This window comes from Nerophis ophidion, linkage group LG02, assembly GCF_033978795.1.
Source record: "Nerophis ophidion isolate RoL-2023_Sa linkage group LG02, RoL_Noph_v1.0, whole genome shotgun sequence".
In the NCBI taxonomy this organism is placed as follows: Eukaryota; Metazoa; Chordata; class Actinopteri; order Syngnathiformes; family Syngnathidae; genus Nerophis; species Nerophis ophidion.
In genome coordinates, this window is record NC_084612.1 from 57,334,430 (window position 1) to 57,353,605 (window position 19,176).

At 40.7% G+C, this 19,176-nt stretch overlaps 1 protein-coding gene across 5 annotated transcripts in view; it reads left to right on the forward strand.

Annotated features, from left to right (window-relative positions):
* Nucleotides 1–19,176, forward strand: part of LOC133542888 (dual specificity calcium/calmodulin-dependent 3',5'-cyclic nucleotide phosphodiesterase 1B-like) — an 89,268-nt gene that overhangs the window by 27,982 nt on the left and 42,110 nt on the right. For 3 of the 5 annotated variants that reach the window (XM_061887130.1, XM_061887147.1, XM_061887138.1), the window contains exons 2-5: nucleotides 7,169–7,282; nucleotides 15,598–15,780; nucleotides 16,105–16,171; nucleotides 16,252–16,368. In XM_061887130.1, coding sequence (XP_061743114.1) covers nucleotides 7,169–7,282; nucleotides 15,598–15,780; nucleotides 16,105–16,171; nucleotides 16,252–16,368 — 481 coding nt within the window. Of the gene's footprint in view, nucleotides 1–839; nucleotides 922–7,168; nucleotides 7,283–15,597; nucleotides 15,781–16,104; nucleotides 16,172–16,251; nucleotides 16,369–19,176 lie in introns of all 5 variants that reach the window. The other 2 variants (XM_061887155.1, XM_061887161.1) reach the window with 2 other exon arrangements.

Consider the following 19,176-nt stretch of genomic DNA (forward strand, 5'->3'; position numbering starts at 1 on the left):
TCCAACTAGAAAAAAGGGTAGTTAGGAGCATGAATGTTCTGAATCAGATGAATTGGTTGATGTTGGACTTGTTTAAATCGGTTAAGAGCTTTGAAGAATGTCCCATTAATTTCAATGGGAATTTCCGCAAAATTTGGGAATCTCGGGAAATGCGGGAATTTTTATCAATAGTAAAACACTTCATTGTTCTGAATGAGTTGAAATGGTTGGTGTTGGAATTTTTCAAATTGGTCAAAAAATGTTGAAGAAGTATCATGTTGAATTGAGAAATGATATTACAGAATTCCTGGAATTTCAGAAAAAATACAGTATTTTTTCCAGTTCATAAAAAAAACGTTGTTTTTTTGTCCTGATTAAGAGGAATGATTTGATGGTGGAACGGTTGAAGTGGGTTAAAAAAAATGTGGGAGGATTAGTCGCCAGAAAAAAAAGGGTGAAAATAGGGCTTTGAAAAACCAGCAATTCCGGAAAATCCTGGAATTTGTTTTAACTTGAAAAAAGGGTAGTTTGAATTTCCAGGATGGTGGAATGTGTTGATGTTGGAATGGTTTGAATTTGTTGAAATGTATGGGAATTGTTCCCATTTCAATGGGAACTTCCTGTAAATTTGGGAATTTTGTGAATAGCGGGATTTTAAAAAAAAGATTTGAAGCATGAATGTGTCACGTCTACGGGATCATGTTTTGTTTTTGTCATGTTTGGTTTCATTTTTTGGACAATCAATTCCTGTTCCTGCACTTCCTTGTTTGTCTTATTACCATAACAACCCATTAGTTTTCACCTTGTCCTCATGTCTCACACCTGTTTGCACTTACCATAGCTATTACTTAAACCTGTAGGTGCCGGGTGGTCACCCTGACAACTTTACACATACGTCCTTTATGCCATGCCATGCTGTTTAATCCCTCCTGCCCATGCCACGTAAGTTTTTTTTTTTTTTTTAGTTCTGCCTTTTTGCTTTGTTTGTTTTCATAGTATAGTTTTGTACCGCCATTGTGCGCGCTTTTTGTTTACCTTTTTTGTAGTTTGTTAGTGTATAAAAAAATATGTATCTTCATTCATGCCTTGCTCGTGCCAATTTTCCTCTGCGTCGGAAAAACAATCCACCCCGTAATCCAAGTCTTGACAAAAGTCGCCAGCATAAACGTTTTTCCGCAAATGAGTTGGACGAGGCTTCTCGGGTGGTCCTGCGAGCGATGGAGGAAGAGACGCTGCGCTATTCCTCTGTGGAGCACAGGGATATGATGTGGGGGCCAGATGGAAGACTAATGCCGTTGAGCTCCATTTGGTCCGAGGACAGCACAACGTCACTGCAGTCCCGGAAGCGCCGCTTCAGACGGAGGACGTCGTGGAAAGCTGCAGAGAGTTGACAGCACGCGTCGCTCCTGCAAGCTCCTCCTCCTCCGGACGGAAAAAGGCCGCAGGCTGCCCAGCTTCCCCAAAACAACGTCACGCCACCGTCAGGTGATGACATCACATTTCAGGGAAAAATAATTCTCTCAATAATTTTTCTCTTTATCACCCACCTCCAGCAGAAGATTCTAGCCCAATAACCATGATAAAGCATTATCAAAACATGATTTTGAAAATTTAGGTCTAATCAGTCACAGCCATCCAATTTTCATGCCCCGTTCCCAGGACTCAAGCCCCGCCCACATCACAAAATTCATTTTTTTCACCCACACAATCCAAGGCAGAAAAACAGAGACTTTTTGGACAATTTAAAGAGGAGGATTCTGTCCCCCTCCTTACCTCCCTCCACCCACCCCAAAAAACAGTTCCAGATCGCGGGGAGCGCGTCTGGTATCCGCTCCTTGATGGGGGGGCTAGGGCTGGGAGCGGTTCAGGTGGAGTCGCTCAGCACCATGCCAAGCCAAAATCCTCTAGCACTAGTTTTTCGGCCTGCTAAGCCGCAACCTCCGGTTCTGACACCAGCACCGGTCTTTTGGCCTGCCAAGCCGAAACCCACAGCTAGACCACCTCCACCTGCACCAGGGCTAGCACCAAGTCCATGGCTAACACCAAATCCACGGCTAGCACCAAGTCCAAGTCCACGGCTAGCACCAACTCCATGGCTAGCACCAAGTCCAAGGCTAGCTCCAAGTCCAAGGCTAGCTCCAAGTCTATCGCTAGCGCCAAGTCCACGGCTAACACCGAGTCCACGTCTAGCACCAAGTCCAAGTCCACGGCTAGCACCAAGTCCACGTCCACGGTTAGCACCAAGTCCACGTCCACGGCTAGCACCAAGTCCACGTCCATGGCTAGCACCAAGTCCAAGTCCACAGCTAGCACCAAGTCCAATTCCACGGCTAGCTCCAGTGCCTGCACCACGCCAGGCCCCCGTGCCTGCTCCAAAACAGGTACCGTTACTTGTACCATGCCGGGCCCCAGTGCCTGCACCACGCCAGGCCCCAGTGCCTGCAGCACAACAGGTACCAATGTCTGCACCACGACAAGCTCCAGTGCCTGCACCACGACAAGCTCCAGTATTTTTTTAGGGAAACATATATGTATATATATATATACATATATATATATATATATATATATATATATATACATGTATATATATATATATATATATATATATATATATATATATATATATATATATATATATATATAACATATATGTTTCCCTAAAAAAATACAATTTCATAATTAAGATTTTGTTTTCCTTCATTGTTTTCTTTACCCCACCACAAAATTAAATATTTACTGATTTGTCAGTAACATGAACTCATTAATATTGTTTATATCATCAAAGTGTATCGGTATATTTTTAAATTTTTGTTACAGCGATCAAATGGCATTTTTTTTTCTAAATCCTTGAAAAATGTGTACTTTGTGTACATTACCAGACAAAATATGCTTATTTTTGCGGCGCTGGCTTGCATGCACGCAGCAAGGCACACATGGCAACGCTCACTTTGTGGTTACCACGCCGTCTCGGCCAAAAAGGAAGATTTTTCTTTGACGTCAATAAAAGTCCACAAGTGTTCTTGACGAGTCACTTCCTGCCCAAGTCACTTCTGCCGCCAAAAGAAGAAGTTATCTGCACAGTCGAAGTGAGCGTTGACATTCAGACGCTTCCTATTTTTACGTTTGGGCAGCTTTCTCAAAGGCCGTGGCGCTGGTGATAAACATTGAAAACAAGTTGTCGACATGTTTCAACACCGGGATCACACCAGCAAGTCATCTGTTTTAGGAAAGAAACATTGTGTAAACAGAGGATGAGGTTTCTCATACAGACTCCAACAACCTGCTGAGGCTTTGTGCAGATTTATCCATGAGATGACTGCTCCCTACATGGCAAGTGCTTGCAATTAGCCTTGATTAATCACACCCTTATTTGGGCAGCAACATTCATTCTCAGATCAGCAGGAGGCAGACTCTTCAAATTGGCATAGTAAGTAAGTAAGCGTGCCTTTAAAAGCCTACTGAAACCCACTACTACCCACCACACAGTCTGATAGTTTATATATCAATGATGAAATATTAACATTGCAACACATGCCAATACGGCCTTTTTAGTTGACTAAATTGCAATTTTAAATTTCCCGCTGAGTTTCTTGTTGAAAACGTCGCGGAATGATGACGAGTGGGCGTGAAGTCACGGACTGTCAGGAAATATTAGCTCAGCACCAGTTACGGATAAAAGTTGTCTCTTTTCATCGCGTAATTACACAGTAATTTGGACGTCTGTCTTGCTGAATCTTTTGCAATTTGTTCAATTAATAATGGAAACAATAAAGAACAATGCTGTTGGTGGAAAGCGGTGGATTGCAGCTGTCTTTAGCACCGAGACACAGCCGGTTTTTTCATTGTTTTTAACACAGAGCGGTCAAGCGAACATGTTTTCTCTACGTCAACCAGCATGTTTTTGGATGGGAAAATTGTGATATATATCTTACCGGAGACATCGTTGGATTATTCGTGCTCCTGCAGTAGCTGTTTGAAAGGCAGCTGTGAGCTTGGCTCCTCGGCTTCTCTCTGAGACACTGCGTGTTCACCGCAGCCATCCGACCTCGAGGTATGACTTTACAATCTCACTAAAACGCTATTAAAAAAATAAGCAGATAAAGGATCTTCTAGAATTATCCTAGTAAATGTGTCTAGTTACATCTGAAACGCTCACACTGCCGCTGCCCGGAGCTGTCGCTTTTTATTTGTTTATTTTTTTCTAGTCCTTCGCTAGCAATATCATCCACAAATCTTTCATCCTCGCTCAAATTAATGGGGAAATTGTCGTTTTCTCGGTCCGAATAGCTCTTACTGCTGGCTGGAGGCTCCCATTATAAACAATGTGAGGACGTGAGGAGCCCTCACCCTTGTGACGTCATCGTCTGCTACTTCCGGTGAAGGCGAGGCTTTTTTATCAGCACCAAAAGTTGCGAACTTTATCGTCGATGTTCTTTACTAAATCCTTTCAGCAAAAATATGGCAATATCGCGAAATTATAAAGTATGACACATAGAATGGACCTGCTATCCCCGTTTAAATAAGAGCATCTCATTTCAGTAGGCCTTTAAATAAGAAACAAATCATGGGAATTTGTCTTCTCCTGGAAAGATTGGCAGCCATAATGCCCTTTCTGCCGTAGGCACTTTTTGAGATAAGTTAGCGTGAACATTTCTTCCGAATAAACCAAGAATAACGTCAACATTGTTGTTTTAGTCCGGGGGTTGCATTGGGTTTAAACACAGGCTGTGTGTGTATATATATATATATATATATATATATATATATATATGTATATATATATATATATATATATATATACATATATATATATATATATATATATATATATATATATATATATATATATATATATATATATATATATATATATATACATATATATATATATATATATATATATATATATATATATATATATATATACATACATATACATATACATATATATATATATATATATATATATATATATATATATATATATATATATATATATATACGTATATACATATATATATATATATATATATATATATATATATATATATATATATATATATATATATATATATATATATATATATATATATATATATATATATATATATATACGGTATTCTTGGTTGTAAGTTAATCTAGATGTATTTCTTTTTTGCTTAAATTTTAATAAGATACAGAGGTGTACTTACAACAATGAAATGTTTTTTTCGTCCTCAGTAGGGCGTTACTGAAAACCATTGAGATGCGCCGAGTTAGACAAATCAAGTTATATCATAGCCAGCCTGTTGTCAACACACTTCTCCCCAACAACACAACCGATGCTTTCTGTGGCCCTAAGCAAGATTGTGTTTGTGGCCCCGTTTTAGTTTTTAATGTACATCAGTGGAGGTAGGCGTGGCCTGCGGGCCTGCAGCGAAGCGGGGTGTGCCAGGACCGGCCTCAAAGTCAGCAACAGGTGCATAGATGGCCCAGGTGGGCCAGATTATCTAATCACCAGTCACTCTGTTTAAGCAGCAGGTGTGGAGGAAAGGTAGAAAATGCTGGAGGGAGAGCGAGAGACGGACGCAGAGAAAACATTTTGCTAGAAAGAAAAACACTTGCACGATTTATGAAAATAAAACTGTTTTAACCCTGATCCGGCTCTCCTGATGATGATTGGTGGTCCGAAGAACCCCCTGGAGGGCAACCTCGACAAAATAATAATATTATTGGTAATAATAAATGCTATTATTATTTTTATTATTATTAGACTCCAGACCTAAACATAACATCCCAGCCCCGCATACACACATTGAGTATGTTTACATGCACTAAATAAACAAATAATTGACTACATTTGGTTAAAAAGAGCTTTTTAAAAGACGTGTAAAAACATGAATAATGTTTTTGCATGCAGCTTTTAATGTCTCCGGGATTATTAATGGAAACAAACTTAATTCATGTTTTTGACTTGTTGAAGATGAGATGATCATATTTGGATGATGTGATTGTAAAGCATGTAAACGCAACAATCATCCAACGTTTTATTCCATGTTTTACACACTTATCTGCACACAATCTGTCCAATGTGATAACCAGGCAATACAGTAGATGGTGCGCTCCATGCTCAGAAAGTACACTTTAATTCACGTTTAATTTTTTAAACATGTGGTGTCATTAGACCTTTTTAGGGGAGCTCAAGCCCCTCTAAAATGATGTTAAACCTACCCCTTAATAATTCGGTGGTGTTTCAATTATTATTTTTTACAAAATAGTCCAGAGAAATTTACCGTCATATAAAGTAGCCAGAATGTGTGTTTTTAATAGTCGTATATCGTGTCGTCATTCATCTAAATATAATAGATGTACCAAGTTTCCTTATGCTTCATAGTTTAAAGTAGAGATTATCTGATTCATGTAAGATTATCATTAGTAGATCATCATAATAATACATAAATACTCAGATTAGTATTATTATTATTAGTGCTTCTACTGAGGCAGGCATGTGATTTGAACTTGAATGAATGAAATAATGAATCAAATAAGTTTATTTCGGTCATATAATCAATCAAATCAATCAACTATTTTTTGATTAATTTTACAGTATAGATTATATGTAAACAATCATACACATTTACACACAAAAGAAAAGAAAAAGAATGACCGAAAAAGGAATAAGCTAAAGCCAAAGCTTATATTTGCCTATCCTATACCTTGACTGAAAAATACTGAAAATAAGCCAGGGGTCTGAACATTTTAACAACAATAATGCCATTTTTTTGTGGTCCCCTCTATTTCGAAAAGTATCAAAAAGTACCAAAAAGTATCGGAATAATTTTGGTACTGGTGCCAAAATATATTTATCGGGACAACACTACCCCACTCACACATCCAGCAGGATGACACGCTAAAATTCCATGTTAAGTAAGGATGATCGAGCCGAATGCCAATGTTAACCATACCTAATGTTAATAATGATTATATTGATATTTTTGTTTTTCTTATTAGCACAAAATAATTTTATTTTTGTTATTGTTTACAAGTTCACAGACGTGTGCATGAGCAAGTGATCAGGTTTGGACATACTGTATTTGAATTTTAGTTGAAAGCCATTATTCTGTATATGATCTATGCTACATTAAATCCCATTAAAAAAAGAAAAGATCACAAATAAAGCAATATGAATGTTTTTTTTTTTTCCCAGGCTTAGGAGCATCTTGAAGCAGCTGGAAGAGAAAGATGTCGACTTTGAAGAAATCAAGAAGAACCTGGATGTTACAGCATCACTATTAGAGGCCGTTTATCTTGATGGAACAAGGTAAAAAAAAATAACATATCAAAACTTTGAAAAATATTATTTTTAGATGTTTTATTATAATTTAATCAACTATTAAAACCAATAATTTCATTGCATTTGTACTTGTATTTATTTTATTAATTTTATTGCATTAGATGGGTTGTAATCTTGTGACCAAGAGGCACATTCAGGCACTCCCAGGTTTCAGGCTATGGTCTAGAGCACGGGTTCCCAAACTACGGATCCAGTCCACTAGTGTCCCAAATCTGCCCTGCGGAAAAAATACATTTGTGAATGGTTTTACTTTTTTAATTAACGTATTTGATTGACATAACAAGTGCCATGCTGCTGTGATCGTGAAGCCAATGAGAAAAATCTTGTTTGCAGTTGATTTCCTGCTACAAATATTAGTCTCATCTACAATTCATTTCTGCACTTTTTATGCTGTGAATGTTACAGTTTGTAAAAGGGGAAGGAGATGGCACAGACAACAGGGGCATCGTTTAACTTTATGTTTTATATATATATATATATATATATATATATATATATATATATATATATATATATATATATATAGGAAATTAACATTAATAAACAAGGGAATGGAGTTTGATGGATCCAAAAGTGTATGGTGTGCGACTATGTGTAGGTATTAACTGCTGAGTGTTACCGAGAGTGTTGAGGGAGAGGCGGAAGTCCAATAGGGACAGGACAGGCTTAGAAGTCCCGAGAACAGGCAGGAAGTCGGGAGAAATAGAGAGGTGCCGAAGGTCCGTATCCAAGCGGGAGGTCGAGAGATCCAAAAAGCAGCCAGAGAACTAGAGGGAATACGGGGGGACAGGACACACTGCTTGTGACACGGGAACGGAGGAATGTTGCTGGGTGATGACAAGGAGAAGACAAGACAAGTGAACGCGGCGGGGGACACAAACACAGAGAGCATAGAGATAGATATGATTCGTTTACTGTACGGGAAGAGGTTGTTATGTTCTGGCCCAGGATAGCACATTGTGCTGGCTTAAGAAGGAGGGTCATTTCATCAGCGACAGGTGCATTGATTGCTGGGTGCGTTGATTGCAACTGCTTGATGCAGCTGGACTGGCGCCTCTCGAAGGTTCGCCCAGCGTCGTGCACAGATGAATGCGCACTGGCAGTGAAGTTCATATTCTATCTCATTATTTAGCAATAGATGTCCCTGTTGTTCAGCAATGTTTGCAAGCAAAATCAAAAAATCAGTATGTGCTGCTGAGCCTACAAGAGATGCAGTCATCTAGTTTATTCATATTATGAATGATTTTACACAATACCTTATACAGCAATGTGGTCATTTGTCAAATAAAGCTTTCCTGCACAACAACAACTAAGCTTTTAGTTTTTGTCATGAAAAAGGACACAGAAAATATGGTGGATTGGATAAACGATTACAATATTTATTACTAGGACTTAACATGACAGTTTATTTGCACAACCTTTGTAGTTATATTTAGGCATTGCAAACAAAAAAAAAAAACACAAATGAATGCCATTTCTTGTCCTTTTCTTACATTGAATTCTGCTGTCAAACACTATTAATTCTATAGAGAATAAACTTGTTTGCATTACAGTCAAATCAAATGTTCAAACATTTTACAAAGTGATTTCTGCTGACCCAAGCATAATCCAACTGTATTCCACATGGCTATGAGAGCGATATTTTAAAAGCCTTTTGTTTTTCTCTGACTTTATTACTTTATGAACAATGTATTTAGCGAATCGATAAAAGTGCTTTTCTATTGCTCTATTTGAACAACTGAAACACCCAAGAACTGAACAGCAATACAGCATTTTTTGCTCATACGCTACACTGACTCTCACTTGTTTTAATGCTACGATCAAGCAACTTGACTAGATAAACAAATATGACGCAAAATGCAACCCACCTTTATGTACATACTGACTGCGCCTACAAATTCTGTCCATAAAAGTTATGAACAGAATTGGTGACAAAGAGCAGCCCTGGCAGAGTCCAACCATCAATGAAAACAGGTTCTCCTTACTGCCAGCAATGCGGACCAACCACTGACACTGATCATACAGGGAGCGGACTTCCACAATTAGACAGTCCGATACCGCATACTCTCTGAGCACTTCTCACAGGACTTCCAGGGAATGCCTTGTCCAAGTCCACAAAGCACATGTAGACTGGTTGGACAAACTCCAATGCACCCTGCCGAGATTATAAAGCTGGTCCACTGTGCCACTACCAGGACAAAAACCACACTGCTCCTCCTGAATCCAAGGTTCGAGAATCTGGCGTACCCTCCTCTCCAGTACATTGGATAGATCTTACCGGGAAGGCTGAGGAGTGTAATCCCATGATAGTTGAAACACACCATCCGGTTTCCCTTCTCAAAGCGAGGAATCACCACCATGGTCTGCCAATCCGGAGGTGCTGCCGTCGACGTCGAAGGAACCTGGACGTATTTCATCCCTACCCCACGGCCTTGCCACCGAATGGCTTTTTAACTACCCTGGCAACCTCAGCCCCAGAAATAGGAGAGTCCACCACAGACTTCTCAATAACTGCTTCCTCATAGAAAGACGTGTAGGTTGGATTGAGGAGGTTTTCGTAGTATTCCCTCCACTGATCCACAACATCCTGAGTCGGGGTCAGCAGCACACCATCCCCACCATACACGGTGTTGACAGTGCACTGCTTCCCCCTCTTGAGGTGGCAGATGGTGGTCCAGAATCTCTTCAAAGCCGTCCTGAGGTTGTTTTCCCATGGCTTTCCCGAAATCCTCCCATATCCGAGTTTTTGCCTCTGCGACCGTCAAAGTCGCACACTGCTTGGCCTGTCGGTACCTGTCCGCTGCCTCTGGTGTCTCATGAGCAAAATAATCGGATTGGACTCTTTCTTCAATATAAGAGCATCCTTGGAATTACCGCGATGACAGGCACCAACCACCTTGTGGCTAAAAGCTCCGATCATCCGCCAGGACAATAGAGGCACGGAACATGGTTTACTTGTACTCAATGTCCAGCGCCTCCCTTGTAACATTTTCGAAGTTTTTCCGGAGGTCGGAAATGAAACTCTCTCCGACGGGAGACTCTGCTTAACGTTCCCAGCATCCCCTTACAATGCCTTTGGGCCTTCCAAGTATGTCCTCTACCACCGTTGGAGCTAACTCAACACTATGTGGTGATCGGTAGAATGTTCAGCCCCTCCTTGTACGAAATAAACTCAAACTCATCTCAACTCAACTCACTCAAAATAATGTGTCCAAATAATGACACCGCAAATTCGGTGAAACAACCACAAAGTCGGTCATCAAACTGTGGCCTTGCGTGTCCTGGTGCCAAGTGCACATATGGACACCATTATGTTTGCACACGGTGTTTGTTATGGACAATCTTTGACAAGCACAACAATCCAATAACAAAACACAACTCGTGTTCCGAAGAGGGCGGCCATTCCTTCCAATCATACCTCTCCAGTTTTGCCAACGTGAGCATTGAAGTCACCCAGCAGAACAAGGGAATCACCAGAGGAAATCACTAGAGGGCGCGCTCTCGAGTACTCCCTTGAGGGATTCCGAAAAAGGTGGGTACTCTGAGCTGCTGTTTGGTCCATAAGCAGTCAGGACTAGGGTTGTACGTTATACTGGTACTAGTATAGTATCTCGGTACTAATTAATCAAAAATTGTACTATACTTTGTTTGAAAAGTACCGGCTCTGTCTATCTGTGTTGGCCCTGTGATGAGATCCTCGAAAGGGGCAAGCAGTAGAAATGGATGGATAGGTGGGTTCCCATTTTTTTCTTGTTTAAGGGGCATGACACCGCTGGGTTTACGGGCATATTTACCCACATGTACAAATCAATACCTACTTTTTGACTCGCACTAACCACTGGGACACAAACTGGGAATTATCAGAACCCTACAACAGAGAGTTGATAATGTTCTTACCAGCTCACAGGCCAAAGAGAAAGAGCATAGGCATTTGAGGGAAGCCTTTTAAAATATGTTGTTACCCCAAGCTGGTTGTTTTTGAAAAGTGCATCCAGTTCCTGAAATAACAAGTACAGAGTGGATGAGGAGGATCAAAGTGACGGAAGCAAAGATGTTGTCATTCCATATGTATCAAGTCGAGCTGAGAAACTCAGAAACATTTTTAACCAACACAACATCCCAGTTCACTTCAAACCAGGCAACACCGTGAATCAGAGACCAGTGCATCCTAAAGACCGGACACCCTACACCCACAAAAAACAATCTGGTTTGTGCTATCCAGTGTTATGATGAATGCACTGATTATTATATTGGGGAAACCAAACAACCACTTAGCTGATGCATGGCCAACTTGGTTGAGCGGCGAAACGTCTTCTAAGACAAACCAAACAGTCCAGTTGCTGTCGTTTGAATACCCTGAGATGGTTCTCCAAGCAACATTTCTTTAGGTATCTACATCTGAAGTTTTGTTCGCAACACTTTTACTTGGTTCCTGGACTTGCCACTCGACACAGTGTTTTTGACACCACTTCTGACCTGAAAAGGCTCAATTACACGTATCCATAGCCAAATTATTATTTTCCGTGCTGAGCCTTTGACTTCAATTAAGCCACTTTGTGAGGGGGATTTTGGTATGAGTCCGTCTGAGGATAGTTAACCGAGATCTTAAGTAAAGTTCATAAGTATTTCATTTGTGCCAGACACAGCCTTCATTAATGCAAGCTAATACGTCACACTTATTATGTCATGTCTGACTAGCGAATATTTATAACGCCTTATCTGTGTTATGTGATCGGTGTTAACAGGCTCAAGCTAATTTCATACATATATTTTGGCTCAGTGGACTATTTGGGGTAACACCTCAGTCATCTACACTCAACAAATCCGAAAATAATCTTGTAGCATGTATTACTTTTTCAGTGAGAAGTCTCATTGTGTTAACTTGGAAAGCAAAAATGCCTCCTTGCCACACCCATTGATTAAAGATTTTAAAAATACTTTATTTTCTTAAACTGGAAAAATTAAGCTTGAATGGTTGTTCTGCAAAGTTTCAGGAGATTTGCAGGGGAGAGTGATCTACAAATGAACCCCGATTGAACCACAATGGATATGTGGGTGGCTGATGAGCCTTTTGTGTGCTTGTTGGTCGTTGTATCTCTCTAAGGCCAATTGGGAATGCAACTGTCTGTGGTTTTATGTTGATATATGCCGGTGGTTTCTCTGTTATTTATTAGATTAGGTATTTATTTTGTTATTCTTTTTTAAAGTTATTTTACTGTTGTTGGGAGGAACAGCATTAGATGCATTGTTGGCTATTTTCGTCAACTATATTTGTCTAAAACCCAATAAACAAATGTTTAAAAATATATGTATATTTTGTCATTGTTGTTATTGTTTACACACTTTGGAAATCAGAAGGAAATAATTGTAATATTAAATTGATATTGTTACAGTGAGTTTTTGTCTGACTGAAACTGTTAAAAAATTTACCATTCAATGATTTAAACATTTTCAATGATCAGTTTCAGCACTGTATGACCATTACTGTCCCTGTAACTACTTGAAATTAAATATCCAAATTTGTAATACCACCCACAATATCATGATCGGCCTAGCAGGAGTTGGACCCAAATGTAGAGTAAAAAAATAAATACAAAAAAAAAACAAAAACAAAAAAACGCCATGATAAAGAAGTGAGGGGGTAATGACTAAGGATGCACACATAAGGTGTAGAGCCAATTGCGGCCCGCGAGACGTTATTTTGCGACCCGCACCTTGATATGTGAATGTAGTGTTAGTGTGGCCCGCAAGTTTTATATGAATGGCGCTTGACAGCGTCATATTTGCTATAATTACCAACAATCCCGAATTTTCCGGGAGACTCCGGAATTTCAAGGTAATCATTCAAGGGTAATCATTCCCGCGAACATCCGTCAGTTTTCACCTACACAACAATGTTCAATGGGTGCCGTGTTGACACTGCCTTTGGCGCCCTCTACATCTTGTACTAACAGCGTTCCATTCCAGACATTTCTGTATTTGGCTTTTATGAACACAAGTCATAGCATCCACCTTTTCATCAAACATACAGCATACAGTCTCGGCCACATGTTTTGTAAGGTTTCTGCAAACACGTGTCAGTGACTGCAAGCCATACTTACAGGTCACACTAACGGTGGCTGTATAAACACATTTATCACTGTTACAAATATGTGCCACACTGTGAACTCACACCAAACAAGAATGACAAACACATTTCGGGACAACATCCGCACTGCAACACAACATAAACACAACAAAACAAATACCCAGAATCCCATGCAGCCCTGACTCTTCCGGGCTACCACCTTCCCCGCCTCCCAACTCTGCCCCCCTGCGTTGGTCGAGAGTTTGGGCTGCAAGGTGTTCTGGGTATTTGTTCTGTTGTGTTTATGTTGTGGTACAGTGCTGATGTTCTCCAAAAATGTGTCATTCTTGTTTGGTGTGTGTTCACAGTGTGACGCATATTTATAACAGTGATAAACTTGTTATACGGCAACCCTCAGTGTGACCTGTATGGCTGTTGATCGAGTATATCGGGCAGTCACTCACGTGTGTCAACCAAAGTGTCTTATTATATATAACCGATGAGGTGGCGACTTGTCCAGGGTGTACCCTACCTTCCGCCCGATTGTAGCTGAGATAGGCGCCGGCGCCCCCCGCGACCCCGAAAGGGAATAAGCAGTAGAAAATGGATGGATGGATATTTTAACAGACGTGTAGATAGAAAAACAGAGGCTAACCAGCTATCAACAGTAAATTAACATTTCGATTAATATTAGCTTTGATAAAATAATCCAAACAGAAATGATCCAATATGTTTTCAGCCATAATTAGAGATCTTTGTAACTAGTTTTGAAATTCTTGTATGAAATTTATATACCGAATAACATATCATGATATCGCAGGAAGGTGCAACATTTACTGTATCACAACATAGATTTTAGGCCAAATTGCCCATCCCCATGTTGCAACAATGAAACACTTTAACAACTCTCTTAAATTCCATCCATTTCCTACCGCTTTTCCCGTTCAGGGTTGCGGGGGTTACTAGAGCCTATCCCAGCTGCACATGGACGGAAGGCGGGGTACACCCTGGACAAGTCACCACTTCATCACAGGGCCAAAACCAATAGACAACATTCACACACTAGGGTCAATTTGGAGTTGCCAATCAACCTATCCCCAGGTGCGTGTCTTTGGAGGTGGGAGGAAGCCGGAGTACCCGGAGGGAACCCACGCAGTCACGGGGAAAACATGTAAACTCCACACAGAAAAATTCCGAGGATCGAACTTAGAACCTTTGTATTGTGAGGCACACGCACTAACACCTGTCCTACCGTGCACATACATCAGCAGCCAAATTGGGGTCTTTGTAACCTGTTTTTAAATACTTCCATGAAATGTTTATACCGAATAACGTATAATGATATCGCAGGCAGGTGCAATATATGTTAAGAGTATAGGGGGATAAGACGGCACAGACAGCTGGGACGTCGTTGAGCTTCATATTTATCAAATAATTACAAGGGAAATGAGGGGTGTTAATATTTGACTATGTGAAGCAAATATATGATGTTACCCGGAGTGTTGAGCGAGGTGCGGAAGTAAAAAGGAGGCAAGGCAGGCTCGAAGGTCCGTGAGCAGGCGTTAGATCAAGGGGCCGGAGAGAGGCATCAAAAGTCTTTCCAGGCGGGAAGTCGAGATCCAAAAGGGGCAGCCAAGGAACCAGAGGGGATAAGGGGAGACGAGGCACACAGCTCGTAACGCGGAAACGGAGGAAAGGCTTCTGGATTGACAAAGGACAAGGGAAAAATGAACACGGAGGGGGAGAAGCACAGAGAAAGAGTGCATAGAGCTAGGGTTTGTCGGCTTACTATACGGGAACAGGTCGCTACGTTCTGGCCCGGAACGCAAGTTGGCACTGGCTTAAGAAGGCGAGAAAGCTCATCAGCGACAGGTGTGTAGAGTGCTGATTGAGCCGATTGAATGCAGTTGCTTGCTGCAACCAGAGTGGCGCGTGCCGGCGTGTGCTTGTAAGTGCACCCTGCACAGCGCACAGATCATTGCGCTCTGGGGTACCCCCGGGCCGTGACGATATGTACTGTATCACAACATAGAATTTAGGCCAAATTGTACTCCCCACACTGTACTATGTTGCAACAATAAAACACATTAACAAATCTCTTAAATTTATGGCAATAAAACAAGTAGTTCCTAAAACTATTTTGTTTCACTGTGTGTGTGTGTTTGTGTGTGTGTGTGTGTGTTTGTGTGTGTATGTGTGTGTGTGTGTGTGCCAGGCAGTGCATAGAGTCCGAAGACGACCTCCAGCAGCTTCAGTCAGACGGGGTTCCTGCAGAGGTCACCGATTGGCTGGCGTCCACGTTCACTCAGAGGGTACGGCGACCTGGGCGGCGTACAGACGAGAAACCCAAGTTCCGCAGCATCGTGCATGCGGTCCAAGCTGGGATATTTGTGGAGAGGTGTGACAGAATTATTTATTTGACATACTGAAATCAGACTTTTTCCAGGAACATATGTCACATCATTTAGACTGAAACTAATCATGAAATATACGTTGTAAAACAGAACAGACTAAGCAGTAGTTAGCGATGCTATGAAGATTATGAATGTAGCTCTACACAAGAAGACGACTGTAGACACTAAAGCATTTCTCTTGAAAACATCCTTCCCAATGTGTATGGGCACTTAGAGGATTTATATAAACACCTCCTGAGACGAGCTCGCTGCACAATCTCAGCATGTGAACTGTAGGTGAACTCAACATAAACACTGCATTATTCCAGAATGTTCAAGAGGGCCTACACAGCCACCATGCCCGACCAACCTGCAACCGTCGTAAATTGCCTGAGGGTAAGTAAGCTCACAATGCCGCTAATCGGTTTGTTTCTAATGTCAATAACGATGTCATCTCCCCTTCTCCGTTGCCAAAGGATGTTGACCGCTGGAGTTTTGACGTGTTCGCCCTGAACGCAGCCAGCTCTGATCACGCACTACAGGCTCTCTTCTTTGAGCTCATCACCAGATATGCGCTCAACAGCCGTTTCAAGGTCTTTATTCTCAATATACTAAAAACAACTTTACATCGTCCAGCACAGTCAAGACAAGACTTGAAAGAGGTTTTCAGACAGAGTCGAACCAAGCCTGAGAGGAATGCAGGCAAGAAATACATTTAAGGCGCTTCAGCTGAGTTGAGTCTGCGATTTTGGGAAGTTGAGATCAGAATCAGAATCAGAAATATATTAATAATCCCCAAGGGTGAATTAAGATTTTCCGCACAATTCCATTGAAGAGCAGACAAACATCACAGGGACACAGAATAGGATCGCTGGCGCCCCTTACAAAAAAGACCTGAATAGACTTCCCCCCGACCCCGCTCATTGGCAGTGCGCTGAAAAACCCGTTGCGCCCTACGGTTCGAAAAATATGGTACAATAAGCACAAGACTTTGAAGGGTTCAGACTAAGAGAATATCAGACTTAATCAAGATTTTGAGGAGTGGATAACCAGAGTTTGAGAAGATGAGGCCAATCTTTCAGGGGTTCAGACTAAGGTAAGATCAGGAATGTAAGCAGCTGAAATCAAATTAAGTTATAACCTTCGAAGTAGTATGATCATTTGAAATCAAGGCAAGGCATTGAGGAGTTAAGGCAAAGTCAAGACCAAGACTTTGAAGGGGTGAAGACAAGTTAAAACCAATACTGTTTGCAGTTAGGACCAAACCTTTGAAATAGTTGAGAGCAAGACTTTAAACATTTGAAATCAAATGAGGACATTTAGTAGTTGAGGTCAAAGTCAAGACCAAGGATTTAAAAGAGCCGATACAAATGAAGACAAACAGTCTTTAATGTCAATGACCAGCAGATAAACAAGAAAATCATGCTGGACTACTCTTTCCCCAGTGCATAAACTTCAACAGTGCATTGAAGACTTTGAAGGGTGCAATACCATTCAGGACCAATACTATTACTTTAAAGGGGTCACGATAAGTTAAAACCAAGATATGTAGGTGTCGAGACTCAAGGCAAGTCATGACCAAGACTTCGAAGGGGTTTGGACAAGTAAAGACCAAAACTTTGAAAGGGCCAAAATAAGTCAAGACTGAGACTTTGTAGGGGTCAAGACAAGGTAAGACCAACACTGTAAACATCTAATTATTATTTAAACTAACTTTGAGGACCTGAGACCAAGAATAAGAAAGTCAGTTCTATTACAGTAAAGAAATGTTGTCCTTAAAGACGTTGTGAACTTGTCTGTGTGTTTTTATGGGTGTTGACTTTTATTTATGTTTTTTTTTTAGGGATATAAGCATTACTACTGTATATCACTAGGGATGGGAATCAAAAACCGGTCATTGTTCAGAACCGGTTCCCAGTGTATCAATTCCTAGGAATCACTTGCCATTTTCTCACACATTTCTCTTATCGATTCTTCCGGGTGGAGAAGACATCATTACGCAACAAACGTTCTAAAGTTGACTCGATATTAAAAGAAAAGTTTGTCACAGCGCTACGTGTCATAATCACAGCAATATGCTGAACATTTGAACACAGAGCAGGCAATAATTATAAATAAAAGTTGCGTTTTTAACCGTTCCTATCTAATCCCAGCAGCAATAATGCTAGCATATAATCTAACACCTCCTATCATGTTAGCGCTATTATTTGTTCAATTGAAATGAAAGCCTTCTCATTTAGATGAGCATGATGAGAGACAGATTCTAACTGGCTATGAGGCGGGCAGCCCTCAGTCAAGTCTGTCGCTAGACCAATGTCAGCGAGCAGCAACTAAGTTTGTGGTCAAAAGTTTGCATTTTCGGACTAGTGAATGTTCAATAGTAGTCAGAGAACCGTTGCATGTTTTCCTGCAACCGTATTTTCTCTCAGTCATTATATTGTAGTTTGGAAACTCATAAAATTTGAATATGGTCTGAAAGTAATCTTTGATACTAACTCAATACATGCAACACGAGATATTCCAAGCCTTTATTTCTTATGATGTTGATCATCATGGCTTACAGTGTTTGAAACCTTACATATCCTGAGATTTTCAAACTAAAGTTTTCATAAAGTGTAACTGTCAAGTTGGGGTTGCATGTTTATGTGAGGTCGTTCTCCCAACATGCAGACGGACAACTCCGGATTAAAGCGTGAAGGCACAGTGGGGCAAAAAAGTATTTAGTCAGCCACCGATTGTGCAAGTTCTCCCACTTAAAATGATAACAGAGGTCTGTAATTTTCATCATAGGTACACTTCAACTGTGAGAGACAGAATGTGAAAAAAAATCCAGGAATTCCCATTGTAGGAATTTTAAATAATTTATTTGTAAATTATGGTGGAAAATAAGTATTTGGTCAACAATTCAAAGCTCTCACTGATGAAAGGAGGTTTTGGCTCAAAATCTCACGATACATGGCCCCATTCATTCTTTCCTTAACACGGATCAATCGTGTTGTCCCCTTGGCAGAAACACAGCCCCAAAGCATGATGTTTCCACCCCCATGCTTCACAGTAGGTGTGGTGTTCTTGGGATGCAACTCAGTATTCTTCTTCCTCCAAACACGACGAGTTGATTTTACACCACAAAGTTCTATTTTGGTTTCATCTGACCACATGACATTCTCCCAATCCTCTGCTGTATCATCCATGTATCCATTTTAGTATAAACTCAACTCGTCGTGTTTGGAGGAAGAAGAATACTGAGTTGCATCCCAAGAACACCATAACTACTGTGAAGCATGGGACTGGAAACATCATGCTTTGGGGCTGTTTTCCTGCTAGGGGGACCGGACGATTGATCCGTGTTAAGGAAAGAATGAATGGGGCCATGTATCGTGAGATTGTGAGCCAAAACCTCC